At 38.1% G+C, this 19578-nt stretch overlaps 1 protein-coding gene across 1 annotated transcript in view; it reads right to left on the reverse strand.

The window, feature by feature from the left end:
- WDFY2 (WD repeat and FYVE domain containing 2) overlaps positions 1-19578 on the reverse strand; it is a 179046-nt gene that overhangs the window by 74679 nt on the left and 84789 nt on the right. Inside the window, exon 3 of the mRNA XM_011988757.1 lies at positions 14714-14787. Coding sequence (XP_011844147.1) covers positions 14714-14787 — 74 coding nt within the window. The remainder of the gene's footprint in view (positions 1-14713; positions 14788-19578) is intronic.

Genomic DNA, 19578 nt, shown 5'->3' on the forward strand with positions numbered 1-19578 from the left:
CAGAGAGTAAGTGCCTTTTTCCCCTCTGGTCAAATGCCTATGAGCCTAATCTTTTCTGACCACATGTATTTTAAAAAGTCGGGGGAAGGGATGCTTCAAATGCAAATCCCCCACCCAGGCTCCGAACTCCATAAGGAAATCCCATGTCACATTTCTAAGACAGGCATATGCCACACTACATGGAATCAGAAGCATCAGAAACAAGAAAACTAAAGATAACTGGGGTTTGTGCAACCACAGCAGCTGCTTGCCTCTCCAGATTCCAAATATCACCTACAAAGAGACAAACTCAGGTTTACAAATTCTTCCTATAAATTCTTCCTCAAATTCAGGTTTACACATATAAAACACAAAACAAAGCAATTTCAAGGTTTCTCCACATATGAACTGTTTAATTGTCTGGCTGCTGCCCCTCTAGTCTGCCTGGATGCTTCACGGTTTACCTGTCATCATCTTTTCTCACCGATGGTAACATGTTTTTGTGCCCTCCCACCGCCAGTCCCCCAACACTGACTACAAGTAAGCAGATGCAGTTGGCTTCTCAATAATATCCCTCCCAAGAGGATGGAAGGGAGAAGGTAAAAGAGAAAAGACACACAGGTTTGGATGTAACCACTTTCAAGACCGCCTCTGGCCAATTTCACAATCTTAAGGATAGATGCTCTTGGAAGCTATTCAGTGAACGGGGAATATCCTGCTCAAGGCCAAACTCTGAAGTCAGACACTGATGTATCACACAAAGGAAGCTACTAGCTAAAGAATTCTGTGCCTCCCTTCAGTGAAAGAGGGTATTGGATATTTTAAATAACATTTATAAACAATAAAAATTATGCTGTAATATTAAACAGCAAATGATATGAAATCAGTTTAGTCTAGTTGCTATTTATTTTTAAAAAGAAAAAACAGCTCAAAACTTTTGAGAAAATTATTCTGAACCAAAAGGTTGCCTGCTGAAATTGAAAACTGCTTACACCTAACATCATAATATGTAGCCTAATGGTTAAGAGGCTGATAATTACTGTTTCTCTACTCAGGAAAGCTGCTGGTGAAAGAAGTCTGGATCTTTGGTTGTTAAGTTTTGGATTTTGTGGAGTTTCAGAGTTTGTAAGGGGTCTTAGAGATTACCTAGCACGATGACTCATTTTTTAGATAAGGAAATGAAAGTCTAGAGATACTAAGGAGAAAGTCTAGACATACTAAGGAAAAAGTCTCAGGGTCAGAGGCTTACCTGGTTGCAGGTTGCATAGCCCACACTTAAAATGTGGGTCTGTCTCTTGATTTTTTATCCACTGATCCTTTGACTCACACAAACCTCAAAGAGCCCCCTCAAAATGATATTAAAACTCAGGAGAGTATTTCATTGAATCTCTATGAGCAAAGAAAAAAATTACAGTGCAAATTCTGAAGTCACTACACTCTTTAGAAAATCCAGGTGACAATGCATTATAACAAACACAAAAGAAAAATAAGCAGAAAGCACCACACACCACTAATGCCTCCATCATGAGCCCTGTTACCCAAGTCTGACACCTGGAAGCAGGGCCAAATGGTTGGCCAAGGACACCGGCTAATCAGAACAGATGCTAGCTGCAGACAGCAGCAACTGTGTACTGACTGAACACAAGCTTGGTTGGGAGTTATTTTTGCCAACTACCCCTTCTCCCCACTCAATTTCTCCTACACATTTAGTCATCAGATCCTTACATCCTTCTTGAATCCAAACCCCTTCCAATGCATTTCCAAGTAAACTTTTATCTTTGACAATGACCTGCACATTCCCATTTCCTAGCCTTTGATCTAGTGTCTCATTTCCTCAATCTTCATCATTTTTCAAACCTATCCTTCTGAATGGTCTGCTTTCATATAATCACCTCAGGCAGGATGGAGCTTTCTGTTCTGAATTTCAAGAGACTCTGTAGCTCTTTTAGACTATTGATCACAATCTGCATTAAATGAAAACTATCAATGATCAGATCATTTGATCTTTCTTTATAGAGTTTAAGGAATAGAGTTCTGGTTTTCCTAACATGTCTCCCCAATGTGTCCAGCATTGTTCTTAATATACAATATATAAGAGGTATTCAATAAATATTAAAAATAAAGAAATAATACTCCTTGTTTTTTTTTTTTTTTTAAATCAAGTCAGGATTTTTGTTGTACTACTACTATAGACACTCCCGCTGTGGGGCTTGTGTACTGACTGTTACTCTACCTGAAACACTCTTCCCAAGACAAATGATGGACTCAGTCCTCCACCCTTCAAGGCTTCTGGCTCAGATGCTATCTTCTTAATGAAGCCTAACCTACTGGCATCTATTCCCTCTACCTTACGCTCACATTCCCAATCCCCCTTACTCTGTTCTATTTTTCCCCGTAGCATGTATCACTTCTATGACCTTCTAACATATATAAATTATAATGTTATTTATACAGCAATTACTAAATGCAACATAAACAAGGGGAAGGGTTTTTCAGTAGGGGAAAGTATATTTTGATATATCTCAAGTACCTAGAACACTGCCTGGCACATAGTAGGTGTCCAGTACGTATTTTAAAAATGGAATAAAAGTGTTATGTTAAGTGTTATATTAATTTACATAGTAGCTCTCTATTAACATACTTTTAAAATATATAAAAATATTAATACATAACGTACTATAAAAATAATTTAGTATAATTTTTTCAGTGATGGTTATATATATTGTTAGATATATATAAGTGTGACATTGTTGGAGTTTTCATTTAGATAGGCCATCAAAGAAAGATTCAACAGTTTGCTCATCAATAGTAGGCTTGGAAGTAGGAACTAGATTTCTCAATTGGGGATTCAGTGTTACCCACAGTAATTTTGAATGAAAATATGTGCAATTACCAGACATTCAAATAATAAAAGAAAAAAAAAGAGAGCCTAATTACTAACCTATTACTTTTCCTAATCAATACTGAAAAATAGAACAGTACACACTTTTGACTCAAATCTCAGTATATCTCAAATCTCAGAACCAATGCTTCACTTCTTAGATTAATAGAAAACACAATAATGTGTTGCTTTTTCAAGCTGTTTATAACCATGGTCTCCATACTAAAATGTTATAATTATCTCTTTTTCTATATTTAACTTCATATATTTTCAGTCCTGAACATTATTCAAACAAAAATATACATTTGGCAAGTAATGAACACCAAAAGAAAGCCAATATTACATGTAAAACCCAATCTTATTTGTCAAAAATGGCACACACAAGAAACCAGTTTAAAAACGATGAGTTTTTAAACATTATTGTTAAACCTGAGGTGGTAAAGAATTGTGTGAAAAATACTACTCTTTAACTTCAGATAAAGTTAACCTTACCTAAAAGTAAATTAAAGTTCACCTACTGCTGAAATGAACATAATTTCTGCCATGAAAACAGTAATTACCACTTTCTGAGGGCTTACTGAGTGCCAAGATCTTTAAGTTACCTCATGTAATTCTCACAGCAATCCCATGAGGCACAGATCACCCTCAATCAACAATGAGTAAACTGAGGAGTATGTGAAGTTAACCAACTTGTTCACGATTATCAAGCTAGAAGATGGAAGAGCTGGAATACAGATACAGACCTTTATGGGAGCAAAGTTCGTACCTCAACCACCACCACATCTGCCCTTGCTATATGAAGGTAAGGTACGTTAACAATCATTTCTCCCACAAACTCTGAGAAAGCTCTACCTGATAAAGGGAGGGAAGAGAATAAAACAATTGCTTCCCTATCAGAGTGCTGGGAAGAAAGGGCTTCTGTAAGAATGACTAGATCATCAGAATGAAGGTGAAAGGAGAACGAACTTCTGGATGGAAACACAAAGGAAACTGGTTTGGCTTTTATTCATTCAAAAAATACTGCCATTCCAATTTGCTCAGGGCTCTCTACTGGGTATTGGAAATGCCAATGCATATGTTTCCTGCCTCCAAGTTGCTCTGGCTACTGGAGATAAAGAAAATAAGTGAATTAAGTGTTATTTACTAGACATGTTTAGGGACTACATTGATCCTTGAAACACGGATTTGAACTGCACAGATCTACTTATACATGGATTTTCTTCCACCTCTGCCACCCCTGAGACCAACCCCTCTTCTTCCTCAGCAGCGTACTCAACGTCAATAGGATGAGGATGAAAGCCTTTATGATGATTCACTTCCATCTAATGAAAACATACTTTTTCTTCCTTATGATTTTCTTAGTCACATTTTCTTTTCTTCAGCTTACTTTATTGTAAGACTAGACTTCTCAATTGGGGGTTTAGTGAATTGAATAAAAGTGTTATTTTAAGTGTTATATTAATTTACATAGTAGCTCTCTATTAATATACTTTTAAAATATATGAAAATATTAATACATAATATACTATAAAATAATTAAGTATAATTTTTTCAGTGATGGTTATATATATTTATATATATGTGTTACATTATTAGTGTTTTCATTTAGATAGGTTATGTAACATATTGTATATGTTATATACAATAAATATAACATACAAAGTATGTGTTACTCGACTATTTACCCTATCAGTAAGGCTTCCAGTCAATAGTAGGCTATTAGTAGTTAAGTTTTTGGGCAATCAAAAGTTATACTCAAATTCTCAACTGGATGGGGAGGTGGGGTCAATGCCCCTAACCCCCGCATCGTTCAAAGGTCAACTGTATATATATCTTACTTAATACAAAATTATATAAATGAAATGTACATGTAATCTAATGATACATAAATACTAAAGTAGAAATTTGAACTGAGGGCTGTGAGAATTCTTACAAAGAGTCTTTCAACCCTGCCCTGTAGTAAGACAGGCTTCTCATAAGAATGGGTTTGGAGCTTAAAGCTAATTCTTGAAGGTAGGAGAGAAGTTCCATAGGGGCAGCAGGAGTTCAGTGAAGGAGAACATCTATTTTTGGTAGAGGACTGCATGTACACAGGCATGGATGTCTGATTCAAAAAGTTTGATGTTTGGTTGGAAAGCTGTGACAGGTGAGATTGACCAAGTGGTGAGAATGATGGGCTTGGAGCTTCATTTTTCTAAAAGTGGTTTAGAGTCTATACACTGGGGAATGTGTATAGAACTCTGGATATCTGATGGCAGAGCAGCTGGAGGAACCTAGAGACAACAGGCAGTTTGACCAATATAAGGCTTATTACAACAATCCAAGTAAACCTGCAAGAGATGGAAATTTCAAAAGTACTCTTGGGAATAGACAAAGAAGGCCAGAGTCTGGGGACAGGTCTGAGCTAAGTCAGCAGGCCATGGGCACTGATACCGTAAGGTTAAAGGGAAAATGCGGGTCTTATTTCTGGTTGGGGTTACTCATTGATGTCATTTACTGAAGGAAGAGAGAAGAGCATATTGCGGGGGAAACAGAATTATTTCTATTTAGAATATGCTAAACTGGAATGCAGTCTCGGGCTATGGGCCACAGTCTTGAGAACTGTAGGTATAGGATAATTAAACCACAGATGTAGATCACCAAAAAAAAAAGAGTAAGCAGCAGGAGGGCAGAACCTTCGGGAGCCTCACATCAAAGGCTCTGACTGAGAAAGAAGAACCAACAGAAAAATCTGGAGGTAACTCAGGGTTTACTACACTTAAAAAAAAAAAACCACACACACACCAAATACTCAACCATGATACGACTCAATCCACTGGAAGGCATCTTTTTGGCTCCTTTCTTTTCCTACCCATAACAATAGCTCTGGGCTGAAGAAGCTACCCTAATGTTTCACTTCTCTCCACTCCAGGAAACAAGCTGCACTTGCATAATTGCTGCAGATGGAAAAGCTCTTCTGTTCTTTGTGCCAATACGGTTAGAAGTCTTTTTGCAACTATGTAATTTGTTCCAATGAGCTTAAGGTCTAATACTAATGGTTGTCTTCCTATACTAAAAGAGTACATATTTATAAAAATGTAAAACATTCACTGGTAACTGAGAGAAGAGCTATTCCTCCACCTGTAATGAGGTGAGGCTGCAGGAAAGTGAGGTGTAAAGCCTGCATTCAAAGCTTAGTACAGGAGGAGCAGTAAATAAACAGGGAAGGGCACACATCTTGGAAAGAAAAACTACTCAGGTTTCCACCAGCCTGGATCACTGTAGCATCCAACTACAGCTAAGCAAAGACATACAAGTCCAGCATTTAACCCCAGCACTAAACCCCAGAGACTAGGACATACCTAATACCACTTCCCTCTCTGCTAATGTAAGCATCAAGGCAGCAAGGGGGAAGGCTTTTGCCAAGACTGCCTGAGATCACACAGTAGGTGGAGCAACACCAGGTAACAGCAGTTCCGCAACCACAGGGGCTATAAAAGAATGACGGCTTCCTTCATGCATTTTGGCTCTTGTGAGTTCTGAAGCTTTACAGCAAAAGAATAAATGTCAGATGGTTCCCTGGAAGATATATTTCATGAGTCTGCTGTTGTCAAGGTACTCTTGAGAGGAATGCCTTCAAAGGTGAGTAACAGTAAAATGCCACACACCAGTCCATCTGGGCTTGAAACCTTGCAATACAAAATGACAGTGACATGGGAACCATGGTTCACCTCTAGTTTGTATAAAAGATGAACTCAAAGTAAAAATCAGCAAAATATTTGTGTATACAGAGAATATTCTCAAATGTGTAGATGGAAATGGTTAAGGAAAGAATTTTGATACCAAAAGAATTTTTAAATCATTGATTTTAAAAGTTGTAGGACCACAGATGGCTCTCTGGACATTGGTCTATAAAATCCAAATTCCTAAAACAATAGAAAGCAATTTAACCCTTAATGGCTTGCAATTTTTCCTTCTTCCATACTCTCAATCCACGAAAATAAGGGAGTCACTTGTGATGACAAATTTGCTCCATCTTCTCCAGTCATCCATTCAGAGCATCTCGAGTACTCTCTACATCTCTCCAAGCCCAAACCGTTTTCTTGAGGATGATGAAGATCAAAATGGCAACAACTTGGGTAGGAAACTCCTTTGCAGAAAAAAGGGTGTCCATATCAGACGACAGTACATGTCTTGCAAATCACTGGTAAATTCCTGTGATGCAACAGCAAAGACTAAAGATGGGGCCAGAAATAAGTTGAATCGTCCTAAGGAATATGCCATGACTAAGACATTTCCTCCCCTTGGAACTGGCCCACTAAATGCTCATGACATAGACTTTAACCAAGGCTTCCTAGTTACTGCAAATGGAGGATGCTGCCACTGATGATGATAATGACACTGACAGGAGCTAATATTTACGGAGCATTTGATACATACGGGGACTGTTCTAAGAGCTTTCCATGTATATATCAGACAGTCCTGATAAAAACCCTATAAAATAGGTACAACTATTATTCCCATTTTACAGATAAGGAAACCGAGACACAGAGAGTAAAGCAACTTGCCCAATGTGACACAACTTGAGGGGGGTAGAGGCAGTCTGATACCAGGGCTTGTGCTCTGAACCTCTATATAATATCAAGTCCATAAACTATATTCACTCACTTACTCGATCATTAATTCAGTCTATAAATATTTACAGAGTACTTAGAAATTCACGGACATTGTACTGGGTGCCAGATTGTAACTCAGTCAAGTAAACACAGTCCCAGCCTTGTGGAGTTTATGCTGAATATATGCCATTAATAAAATAATTACATCAGTTATTATTCCAGGAGAGATAGATTATTTAGATACAAGGTTCCTAGGACAAAGGTAAAGTAACTTGGAACATAATACCCTCATCAGTTCCCAGCCATTGCCTTCCTGAAGTGTAGATGTGCTGTGTTGATGTGGCCAAGATAACTTCTGTAGATACTATATAAATTATTTCAATCCACCACTCACTCTACTGAATCTCTTCAGTACCTAACTCAAAATGCAGAGCAATCTGGGTGCTCCTACGGGTATTCACACTACAGAATTAGTCTAAAAGTTGGTTCAAGAAGGCCTTTCAAAATTCACAACTGCAATGGAAGTGCAACAAAATTAATCTCAGGTCAAAAAATGCTCTTGGTATCTGCATTCAAGACTGCTTGACCAAGTTTTTAGATAACATGTAGGTGCTGAGCAAAAGATGACAGGGCTACACGTACAATGACATAACTGAGGGAGAAGGTGAGTGTTTGAGAGATCTTGGATCCACACAAATACCAAGGGCACGGTAAGTCCTACAATACAGCAAGAGTTTTCTTTGATAAAACCACCTTCAGCAAATGATATTAAATGAATAAATAGTAAGCAACCGGAATGTCAACACTCTAAGACTATTTTCCTGCTAAGCATAGCTCCACACCTATAGTATTAAAATTAGCACATATTTTCATATATTATATATGTAATATATATGTTTAAATTCATTGTAACTTAGCACAAGCTCAGAAGAAAATGCCTACTTAACACTGTGTAAAATGAACTCCTCACATTAGGAAGTCCAGTGACTCAGAAGGATAAAATGACTCAGAAATGCTGGTCTTCTATGGTAGAAACCATGGCATAATGACAGAATCACAAGCTAGTGTAAATAACGGCAGGGTTATGTAACAGTTTAAAAGGAGGAGTCCCCATAGATTCCATGCGCACATTTCTCTGGACACAGAGCTTCCTGAAATTTTCTTCAAATTCACCTTCTATGTCTTCTTTATTAGGATATTATTCATAAATGGTATCACACTAGAAATCCTGGAAAACAGAAAATTTCAGAAGCTTTCTCCTGTAAGTACAAAACTTGGAATGCATCATGATGACTGATGAGTGAGAGTCTACTATTACACTGCTGTTTTGAAGCTGATTAAGGTGTACAGTAACTTGCTTGGGTACAGCTGAAGTGCTTTATTCAGAGGCCATTTGTCATTGCTGTAGAACATGACCTTACCATTTGGGTTCAGTTCCCCATAGGCTCATTATAATTCATGGGAATAAACAACTCGTCCAAAACTCCTTGTTAGATTAAATGTGAAATTCCCGCCCCCAACCCAACACATACTTTTTAACAGTGGCTGGATGCACAGAATAACACAAGCTCCCTCCTAATTCCCTAGTGAATACCCTAAGGTAATTCCTTGCAGCTGGGCTGTCCTACTTGTATGAAGAAATTGGCCTGGTATAATATAAACAAAATTTGTCTAGGGCTCAGGGAAGTCCTAGCTCTGCCACCATTATCCTGACATGGGGCCTATTCAAGATATCACTTAATCTAGAGGAGAGTGGCATTAGCTGCAGAAGAGCCTTTCAATTATATTTTCCTATCTCCCACAAGAGGATTTTGAATCATCTTTTTTTTAATATCCTTGGATACTTCTTCCTGAAGACATCATGTCTCACATTGAGAAAACTGTTTCCAAATCAACTGCTCTAACACTGTTAGAGAAACACAGTAGATACAACATTACCAGATGTACTGAGTTAAACAGTATCCTCTCAAAATTCATGTCCACCCAGAACCTCAGAATGTGACCTTATTTGGGAAACAGGGTCTTTGCAGATGTAACTAAGACAGGATCATACTGGACTGGGGGAGACCTAAATCCAATGACTGGTGGCTTTATAAGAAGGTCACGTGGAGCTGGGCACAGTGGCTCACACCTGTAATCCAGCTACTTGGGAGGCTGAGGTGGGAGGATCCCATGAGCGTAGGAATTCAAGACCAGCCCAGGCAACATAGTGAGAAGTGATCTATGAAAAAAGTCAAAACATTAGCCAGGTATGGTGGTGAACATCTGTAGTCTCAGCTACTTGGAAGGCAGAGGCAGGAGGATCACATGAGCCCAGGTCTTTGAGGCTGTAGTGAGCTATGATCATGCTGCAGCACTCCAGCCTGGGCAACAAAGCAAAACCCCCTTCCTAAAACAAACAAATAAACATCCGTGAAATGAGCCAAGCATGGTGGTGCACACTTATAGTCCCATCTACTCCAGAGGCTGAGGTGGGAAGATCACTTGAGTCCAGGAGCTCAAGTCTGCAGTGAGCTATGATTGCACCACTGCTCTTCGGTGTGGGCAACAGAGCGAGACTCCATGTTTTGTTTTGTTTTTAAAGGAGTCCATGTGAAGACATAGAGACACAGAAAGGAAGGCAATGTGAAGATGCAGGCAAGGACTGGAGAGACACATTCACAAGCCAAGCAATGCCAAGGATTACTAGCAAGCACCAGAAGCTAGGAAAAAGCAAGGAAGAATGCTCTACAGCTTTCAGAAAGAGCATGGCCCCCCTGACACCCTGATTTCAGGCTTCCAGGCTCCAGAATCGTGAGAGAAAAACTGCTGTTTGAAGCTACCCAATCTGTGGTAATGTGATGGCAGCCCCAGGAAACTAACATACCAGGTAATCCACATGAACTAACAGTAATGTATACTGTGAGAGTATAATAATCACAATCACAAGAACTACCAAAACAACAATAAATCCATACACAGTCAATGTCAGTTAGCTTTAGACAATAATCACTATTCTGAATGCTAACCATTTATAGATCAATCTTCTCATCCCAATCAAACTTCCCATAACACATACACGAGATTCATCTTCAGAGAACCGAGATTTTACCATTTTAAGGCCTTTTTCAAAAAATCTTCAATGACCATGCATTTATCTTAGCAAGATATATATATATATATATATTTATATATATATATCTCCACCCTATAGTATCCTATAGCAATTATTCAGTCGGGTTGGTGAAAATTAGTTTAATGGAAATGCTTTACTTCTGTGTTGACATTTACTCATCAGTCATTTATCCCCTTTAAATATGGTATGAAGTCTTGGAGTGGGATGGGGAGAATCTTCCATGTTACGGATCCACTACCTTTACGTTACATAACGCTTACTATTCATCCTGAATCAAGGCTTTCACGTTATCCCATTAATCCTCTTACCAAATTGGTTTATTTCTCTCCAAACATGTTTGGTCCTTTGGTACCTCCATGGTTTGGGCGTTTTTTTTCCCCCCACTCCATTAATTTTGTCTGAAATACCTTACTTTCCTATCTTTAGCTAATCCAATCCTAGCCAGTCTTCTAAATCCAGTTCATATCCAGGGAGCCGTCCTAGACCATTATCTCCCATTGTCTTCTGACCTCACTGCTTTGCCAACATCACACTCACTGGTGTACCGGTACTTCTGCTATTATGTTTACTCTGTGTTACTTATTTCATGATTTCATTTTTCATAAAAATGAAAAATGTCTCCCTAACTGAATTATAAAGTGTCTGAGACCCAGAAGCCACACTATGTTAGAATTGAGCATAACCTTTTGTACAGAGCTGATATTTAAATATTTGTTAGTTGGCTAGAATACATGTGACATAAAAATGGACAGTTTAAAGTGCCACTTCAGCATGAATAGCAGTTAGCACAATCTGACTAACTCCTCTCAATATTAAAACAGAAGACATTTCTGAAGAAGGTCAAGACAAATTAAACTATTGGCATAAATTTTTCCCCTACAGAAGGTCATTCTATTTTGAAAAACATTTTGAATGGTAATAATACTGTACAAATAAACTATCTTCAGAATTTAAGCAATTGCTTATTACAATCAGCTATATTAAATAATAATAGTGTTTGTACTTCAGTCAATAAACTAACAAATTATTCATTGAGTTCTCAATTTGTACAAGGAGCCACAATAAGATCTACCAGAGGAGAGATGAATAAAAGACCAGCCAACTCTTCAACACCTAACAGTTTAACGGAAGAGACAGACTTAAACATTGTGTGAAGCAAAAGTTAAATACGCAATACAACATAGCTAACCCACTGAGTACCGTGTGTGACTCATTTCAATTGGTAGGGCTCAGGAACCATCTGCCAAAAATAAAAATACAAACAAAAAGATAACACTTGAATGAGGTGGGGAAGATAATTACAACTTTGTAGACCAAGATGGCAAAGCAGGATTCTGGGCTATATGCAGAAAGAGCAAAAGGTATAGGTAGGAAAATTTACTCTCACCCCATATCTTTACCTTCTCTCAGCAGATGACCTTGCCTGCTACCTCCCAGGAAAAAATAAAAGGCATTCCTCTCCTATATCGCAAAACTGAATGACATTTCTCTCTCCTTTCCTGCTCTCTCAACTGTCCCCATTCTTTCCCACAGCTAACTTTTCCAAACTGTTCAGGACCCTCTTGCTGCTTGTCTCCTGCCAGATCTTGCTCCAGCACTCATGCTCTCCCTCCTGCTCTTTGTGGCCACATTTTTGAAAGAATGGTCTCTATGTCTTATCTGTACTTCATCTCTAATTCGCTATTCAGCTGCCTAAGTTTAACTGTCTCTTATATCTTATACAATGTGTTCTTTTTATTCAGTAAAATAAAGTGAAATAATGATGTTACTTTCTGATTTTACACTTTCTTAGTTTTAAAATAAGTTAACCACTATTTCTTCTTAAAAATTATTGGCTATAACCAGGAAACAGAATATATACTCTCTGACTAGGATTTCTCATGTCTAAAAAGTAAATTATTAAAACAGCTGAGACTAAGTATTTTCAGTAAAGAGCCTGTTACTGTATTGATCAATGAGAATTCTGAACCTTAAACATGCTGTTCTCTCAGTGTATCTTTCCCTAAGTCAGAACTCTTTCTAATTCTGTAGATGAGAAGAGGTAGGGTGTGCAATTCATCTTCCTCAACAATACAAAGGAAGTACTTTTAAGGAAATTATTTCATATAAGCCAGGGTCCTCAATCTTTTTCAGAAGATTGGAGTAAGTTAAGGTTTGATATCTCAGCCCTATACTGACATACTTGGAAAGATGGACCCTGACTGATGCTCTGCTTCCCTGGCAGTTTCATTTACTAAAAGAATAATGGCTAAGATGGTTTCTCCTCTTATATACAATAAATAGCTAGAATTCTCCATAACTTACTTTGCTCATCTTTCTTGCCTTCAAAGCCAAATTAATCAGTATCCATTAAGCACCTACACTAACCTCAAAAGGGCAACAAACCACTCCTATGTTAAATAAACCTAAGTTTTTCCATGGACAGTAAGCGTTAACGCAAACTATCCTATAACTGTTGGGTAATGGAGGGATCTCTGTTCATCTTCTCATACTTCCTTTGTAATGAACACTTCAAAAGTCCATTGAAAAATCTAATGATCTGCCTTTATCTTTTAAAAATAAATTTATCTCATACACTCCCCTCCCTTTAAAAACAGCTCTCCTCAAAGTAGATAATTTTGTATCATAAACTTCTATCTACCTAAGAAACAGAGTTTACAGATCTATCAAATGTATTAGATATCACAGAAATTTCATAAATACTTGTCACTAGGCTGACTTATATTTAACAATATTGTTAATAGTCCCAGAAAGGGCACCAAGCAAATGTTTTGACTAGAGATCAAACAGAAAACTTCAGGTCCACTAACATTTGTAGGGGCTGGGGCAGGATTACAAATGGAGGCCCACACTCCATGTTTACATATTTAAAAGTTACAAGTCCAGTTGAACTATTAAATAAAATATGGTCTCATCCTCCAGTCTTGACAAATACACCCTCCAACAGCTGGAGGTACAGGTTCAAACTCAAAGTTCTTAGTCTCCTTGAAGTTCCATGCCATATTGTGGTGACACAGGGGGCCAGCCCACCCCCTTCTCTTTCCGTTCCCAGTTTTGTCAAGACTTTGAGGGGCCTTGCACTCAAGTGTGGACATCCTGTCTACTGCAAACTGCTACCTCTTTGCCACCTCTCAGGCCTAAGAGCATATTCACTGGTTTTATCTTCCTAAGGACACATTTAGGAAAAATGTCAGTGAAGAAGACGTTTGGAGCAGTTTGGGGCAGGAAAATCCAGGGTCTTGGTAGGGGGAGGATGGAGTGGGAGAGAGGAAGGATGGAATGGGAAGAGGGAGGACTTGGGCTGATCACATATATCCCCCTGAGCCCTCAGATTCTTCACCCTATGGGGAAGTGTGAGCAGAGCAGAGCCTTCTAATTCATAGGTTCTGAAGCAGAGTTTCTCTCGCCCAGGACTAAAGGCAACACTGGATAATTTACCAAATGGAGAATTTACCAAATCAGTCTTGTTATTAGTTAATATACTAGTTGAAATTTAATATGTAGAAAGATTAAGTAGGTAAATAAAAGTTAAAATTCCAATCTTTAATCACTTCAGTTCCCCAAACATCTGCAATCAAAGGGTCTAATATTTATGTGGATCTATCTACAGACTAAACCTAGATTCTGTGCTTTTTTTCACAATTTCATATAAATTTACAGCATTCTATTCAGATGCTAGAGGGAGCTGGAAAAAACAAGAAGCAGAAGGAACAAAGAAAGAACACAGAGTATCAAAGACAAGATCAGACATGCAGACATAAGGGAAAGCATTTTCTTCCTGTTCTGTTGCTTATGTGGCAAAGTTTAAGGCACCATGATTAACCATCTGATTAAAGCCACTAGCATCACAGCTTGCTCTCACTAACGCAGATTCATGGAGTTTACTCACTGGCCTCCAATTGCCCCCATCCTAGCCACTCTGACAGGGTAGGTCAAGCTGAACCTTGTCAGCATTTAAGTGGATACTGATGATAGCTCTCCCTACATTAGAATCTCTTACCTCACCATAATTTGCTACGCTACAACTTTTATGCTACTTAGCAAGAAAATTATTCTGTTAACTTGAAAAAACTAATAAATACATACACATACTCCACAGGAAGGGAAGTATTTCAACTGGAAATCTTATTTATGTGTACTTACTGAGATTGTACCATTGTCTAGACCTATGGACAGTCTTCTTGTTTCCGGGTTAAAAGACATGCATGAACATGGAGCTGAAAGAAATGAACATGTTGATGAAATTAACAAAACCATGATTCTCATCGATTCAGGAGTGCCTAACTAGCTAAAAGTGTGGGGTTGTATTTTCCCCACTATCTCCTGGAAAACATTTCATTTAACACCCACTCACCAAAAAATAAAAACAGTAATTTTACAGCTACCCCATAGTTGTTCAGTTATCCTTTTAATGAATATAACAAATAAGATATTCTCAAACTGGGCAAGTTCCAAGGGGCTTGGTCTTAGCTGGGTCTGTCAGTATGGAGTCTAAATTTGCTTGACTAGATTAACAATACTTTGTGCTGTGTAAGATTTCTGTTACCACTCTCTGTACCACTCCAATTCCATCTTAAACAGAAATAACCTATCCTTTCTGAACTAGACAAACAAAAGAAAGATCTTATTATACCTCCACCCTCCCCACCCACATACAGACACATACACACATGAGTATAGAAGTCTATTTTTTGATTCAGAATTGATTTGGGGCGTGTGAATTAACAGGAGTTTTTTGCTGTTGGCCTTTGGGGGTGTGCTGGAGTCTGCTGATTGAAAATGACTAAGAAGGATTTGTCTCAATCTAAAAAAGAACCAACTCATCATAGGGCTAGGCACTGTAGGAAAGAAACCAGGTGAGTCAGTAAACCCAGGCCTGGACTGGGTCTCCCTGTTCCGCAGGACTGACTGCCTGAGTACACCTGAGCCTAAGTAAATTAAGTATGCTTGGAAGCCACGTATGGTCAACAAGTGCTTACCAAACAGTCGGCTCCCAGGCCCCTGCCTTCTCTACCTATGCTTGCTCCTAACTGCTCCCACTAAATAGGGGGTCTTTTGACAATTCACCCAATACTGAAATATTTAATAGTAGTTCTGAAGAGCCCAGCACAGTTTTTATATGTCTCCCTTCATATTCACAGAAGCCATGTAGATCATGAACTACCTATTATCATAATCACAATCAGCATGAGGTATTTTTTATTCCTACTTTTCACAGTTATGATTAGATGTTTTACCCAAGGTCACACAGGAAACAGTTGGAGAAGGTTCAAAGACATCATTCAAACATACAGTCCCATTTTCAAACAACCTACTTAGATTATTTTTAAACGATAAAAGAACTTCAAGTTCTCCTGACAGTCACTTCATAAACATATCACTTAGTAACATATTTTTCATTCCCTATAAAACGACCCTGAATAAAACAACAAAAAGATCTTCTAAACTGCATATTTACTTTTTTCTAATTTTCTATGATATATTCAGAAAATAAAAACATACTAAAAAGAACTTCCCCCTAAAACTTCCACCAGTACAACAGACTATCCTCTTTCTACTTAGCTACAAAATAAAACCAGATTCCCAAGAGCACACTGCTGAAAACAGCATTCAAATGATATTTAATGCACTGCCCTAAGAAAGTCAGTTTTATTGCCCTTGATTTGTAAACTATGTTGGCACAATTTCTATACAACACTAAGATGCCGGGCCTCATAATCCCATAACATGTGTGCAGAATTAAAATCAAATCATCTCATGGAAAATTAACATGTTAGCTGAAAAAAAATCTAAAGAAAAAATACACTGGGATTACAACTGTGTAAAGTACATACACACATAAGTACAGGATACATGGAAAGACTATTCTTGTGTTCAAATGACAAGATTATTTCTATAACACTGTCTTTACTCTTATTTTGCCATTCCTGTTAAAATGAATTTTAAATATCTCACAATTTATGAAGATGTAAGTATGATCATATGAAGCAAAACTCAACTGCAACCCCAAGGGGCTAGTGACTAGCCAGGAATAACCTTATCATTTAGCTGCCCACTTGACCATCCAAAAGTATTTCCTGTGTGATTTCCTCCAAAGTCCATATCCAGTTATGCTATAATTAGAAAACCCACTGAACTTTGAATGTGATTTAAAATACTTCTTTACAACACTGCACAGGCTACTCTTAAATCTTCATTGCCATTCCCTTATTCCTTGTTTTTTCCCCAATTTCCTATGTTTCTTGTTATTCTTTCGAGAAAAATTTATAATCTTTACTATGTTCAAGGCAAGTCCTACAATGATATATAAGGTATTATTGCTGCCATCAAGGAATTAAAAGAATTTATAGATTGTGAAACCAATGGTATATAGGAACGGTAAGACAATTTCACCCTATTGGTTCAAATCATTTTATGCATAGTAAGAAACACCACCATATTTCAAAGCAAAGAACTGTTCCTATAATAAATGAATTCAGCAAAGTTTCAGAATACAAAGTTAATGCACACAAATCAGTAATTCTGCTATACACCAACAGTGACCAAGCTGAGAATCAAATCAAGAACTCAACTCCTTTTACAGTAGCTGTAGAAAAATACAATAAAATACTTGGGATTCCTAACCTAGGAGGTGAAAGACCTCTACAAAGAAAACTACAAACACTGCTGAAAGAAATCACAGGTGACACAAACAAATGGAAACACATCCCATGCTCATGGATGGGTAAAACCAATATTGTGAAAATGACCATATTGCCAAAAGCAATCTACAAATTCAATGCAATTCCCATCAAAATAGCACCATCATTCTTCACAGAACTAGAAAAAACAATCCTAAAACATATGTGGAACCAAAAAAGAGCCCACATAGCCAAAGCAAGACTAAGCAAAAAGAACAAATCTGGAGGAATCACATTACCTGACTTCAAACTATATATAAGGCCATAGTCACCCAAACAGCATGGCACTGGTATAAAAACAGGCACACAGATGAATAGAACAGAAAAGAGAACCCAGAAATAAACCCAAATCCTCACAGCCAACTGATCTTTGACAAAGCAAACAAAAACATAAAATGGGAAAGGACACCCTATTCAACAAATGGTGCTGGGATAGTTGGCATGCAACATGTAGAAGAATGAAACTGGACCCCCATCTCTCACCTTACACAAAAATCAACTCAAGACGAACCAAAGCCTTCAATCTAAGACCTGAAACCATAAAAATTCTAGAAGATAACACTGGAAAACCTGTCTAGGCATTGGCTTAGGCAAAGACTTCATGACCAAGAACCCAAAAGCAAATGCAGGCTGGCTGCAGAGGCTCACGCCTGTAATCGCAGCACTTTGGGAGGCTGAGATGGACGGATCACTTGAGGTCAGGAGATTGAGACCAGCCTGGCTAACATGGCGAAACCCCATCTCTACTGAAAATACAAAAATTAGGTGGGTGTGGTGGTGCACACCTGTAGTTCTAGCTACTCGGGAGGCTGCAGCACGAGAATCGCTTGAACCCAGGAGGCAGAAGTTGCAGTGAGCCGAGATGGCACCACTGCACTCCAGCCTGGGCAACAGAGCAAGACCTTGTCTCAAAAAAAAAAAAAAAAAAAAGCAAATCCAATAAAAACAAAGATAAATAGATAAGACTTAATTAAACTAAAAAATCTTCTGCCTAGCAAAAGAAACAATCAGCAGAGTAAACAGACAACCCAAAGAGTGGGAAAAAATTTTTTAGCAATTTATACATTCAACAAAGGACTAATATCCAGAATCTACAAGGAACTCAAACAAATTAGGAAGAAAAAAAACAATTCCATCAAAAAGTGGGCTAAGGACATGAATAGACAATTCTCAAAAGATATAAAAATGGACAAAAAACATGAAAAAATGCTCAACATCACTAATGATTAAGGAAATGCAAATCAAAACTGTAATGCAGTACCACCTTATTCCTGCAATAATGGCCATAATCAAAATTCAAAATATAAGAGATGTTGGCATGGATGGGGTGAAAAGGGAACACCTCTGCGCTGCTGGTGGAAATGTAAACTAGTGCAACCACTATGGAACACAGTGTGGAGATTCCTTAAAGAACTAGAAGTAGAACTACCATTTGATCCAGAGATCCCACTACTAGATATCTACCCAGACAAAAAGAAGTCATTATACGAAAAAGATACTCACACACGCATGTTTATAGCAGCACAATTCACAACTGCAAAAACATGGAACCAGACCAAATGCCCACCAATCAACAAGTGGATAAAGAAATTATGATGAACCATGGAATATTACTCAGTCATAAAAAGTAACAAAATAATGCCATTCATAGCAACCTAGATGGAATTGGAGACCATTATTCTAACTGAAGTAATTCAGGAATGGAAAAGCAAACATCACATGTTCTCACTCACAAGTGGGAGCTAAACTATGAGGATGCAAAGGCATAAGAATAATACAGTGGACTTTGGGGACTCGAGGAAAGGGCGGGAGTAGGGTGAGCAATAAAAGACTACAGGTTGGGTAGAGGGTACGCTCGTCGGGTGATAGGTGCATCAAAATCTCAGAAATCACCAGTAAAGAACTTATTCATGTAACCAAGAACCACCTGTTCCCCAAAAATCTACAGAAATAATAATAATAAAAGACTGCTTCTATAAATGAGCATAAACAAAAGAAATCTGAGCAGAAATCTTACTGTTCTACAACCCATATGCCTGAACCCAAGATGTTCTAGACAGGGGAGTGTCAGAGTTTGAGAGCATTAGCTCCCAGGCACATCCAAAGCCATAATCACCACTTCAAAGAGGCATTTTGGGAAAACACCAGGCAAACCTCTGTGTGTGTGTGTGTGTGTGTGCACATGTGCACGCAGCAGGTGAGACGTACAACACTCCTCAAACCATTTTCCAACTGTGACACTCCCACAGGAACAGGCCTTGGATTGACCCCAGTAGGTCCAAAGAAGCAGAGAGCAGATTCAAAAGAATATTGATGCCCAGATTTGTT

Source organism: Mandrillus leucophaeus, unplaced genomic scaffold, assembly GCF_000951045.1.
Source record: "Mandrillus leucophaeus isolate KB7577 unplaced genomic scaffold, Mleu.le_1.0 Scaffold338, whole genome shotgun sequence".
NCBI lineage: Eukaryota > Metazoa > Chordata > Mammalia > Primates > Cercopithecidae > Mandrillus > Mandrillus leucophaeus.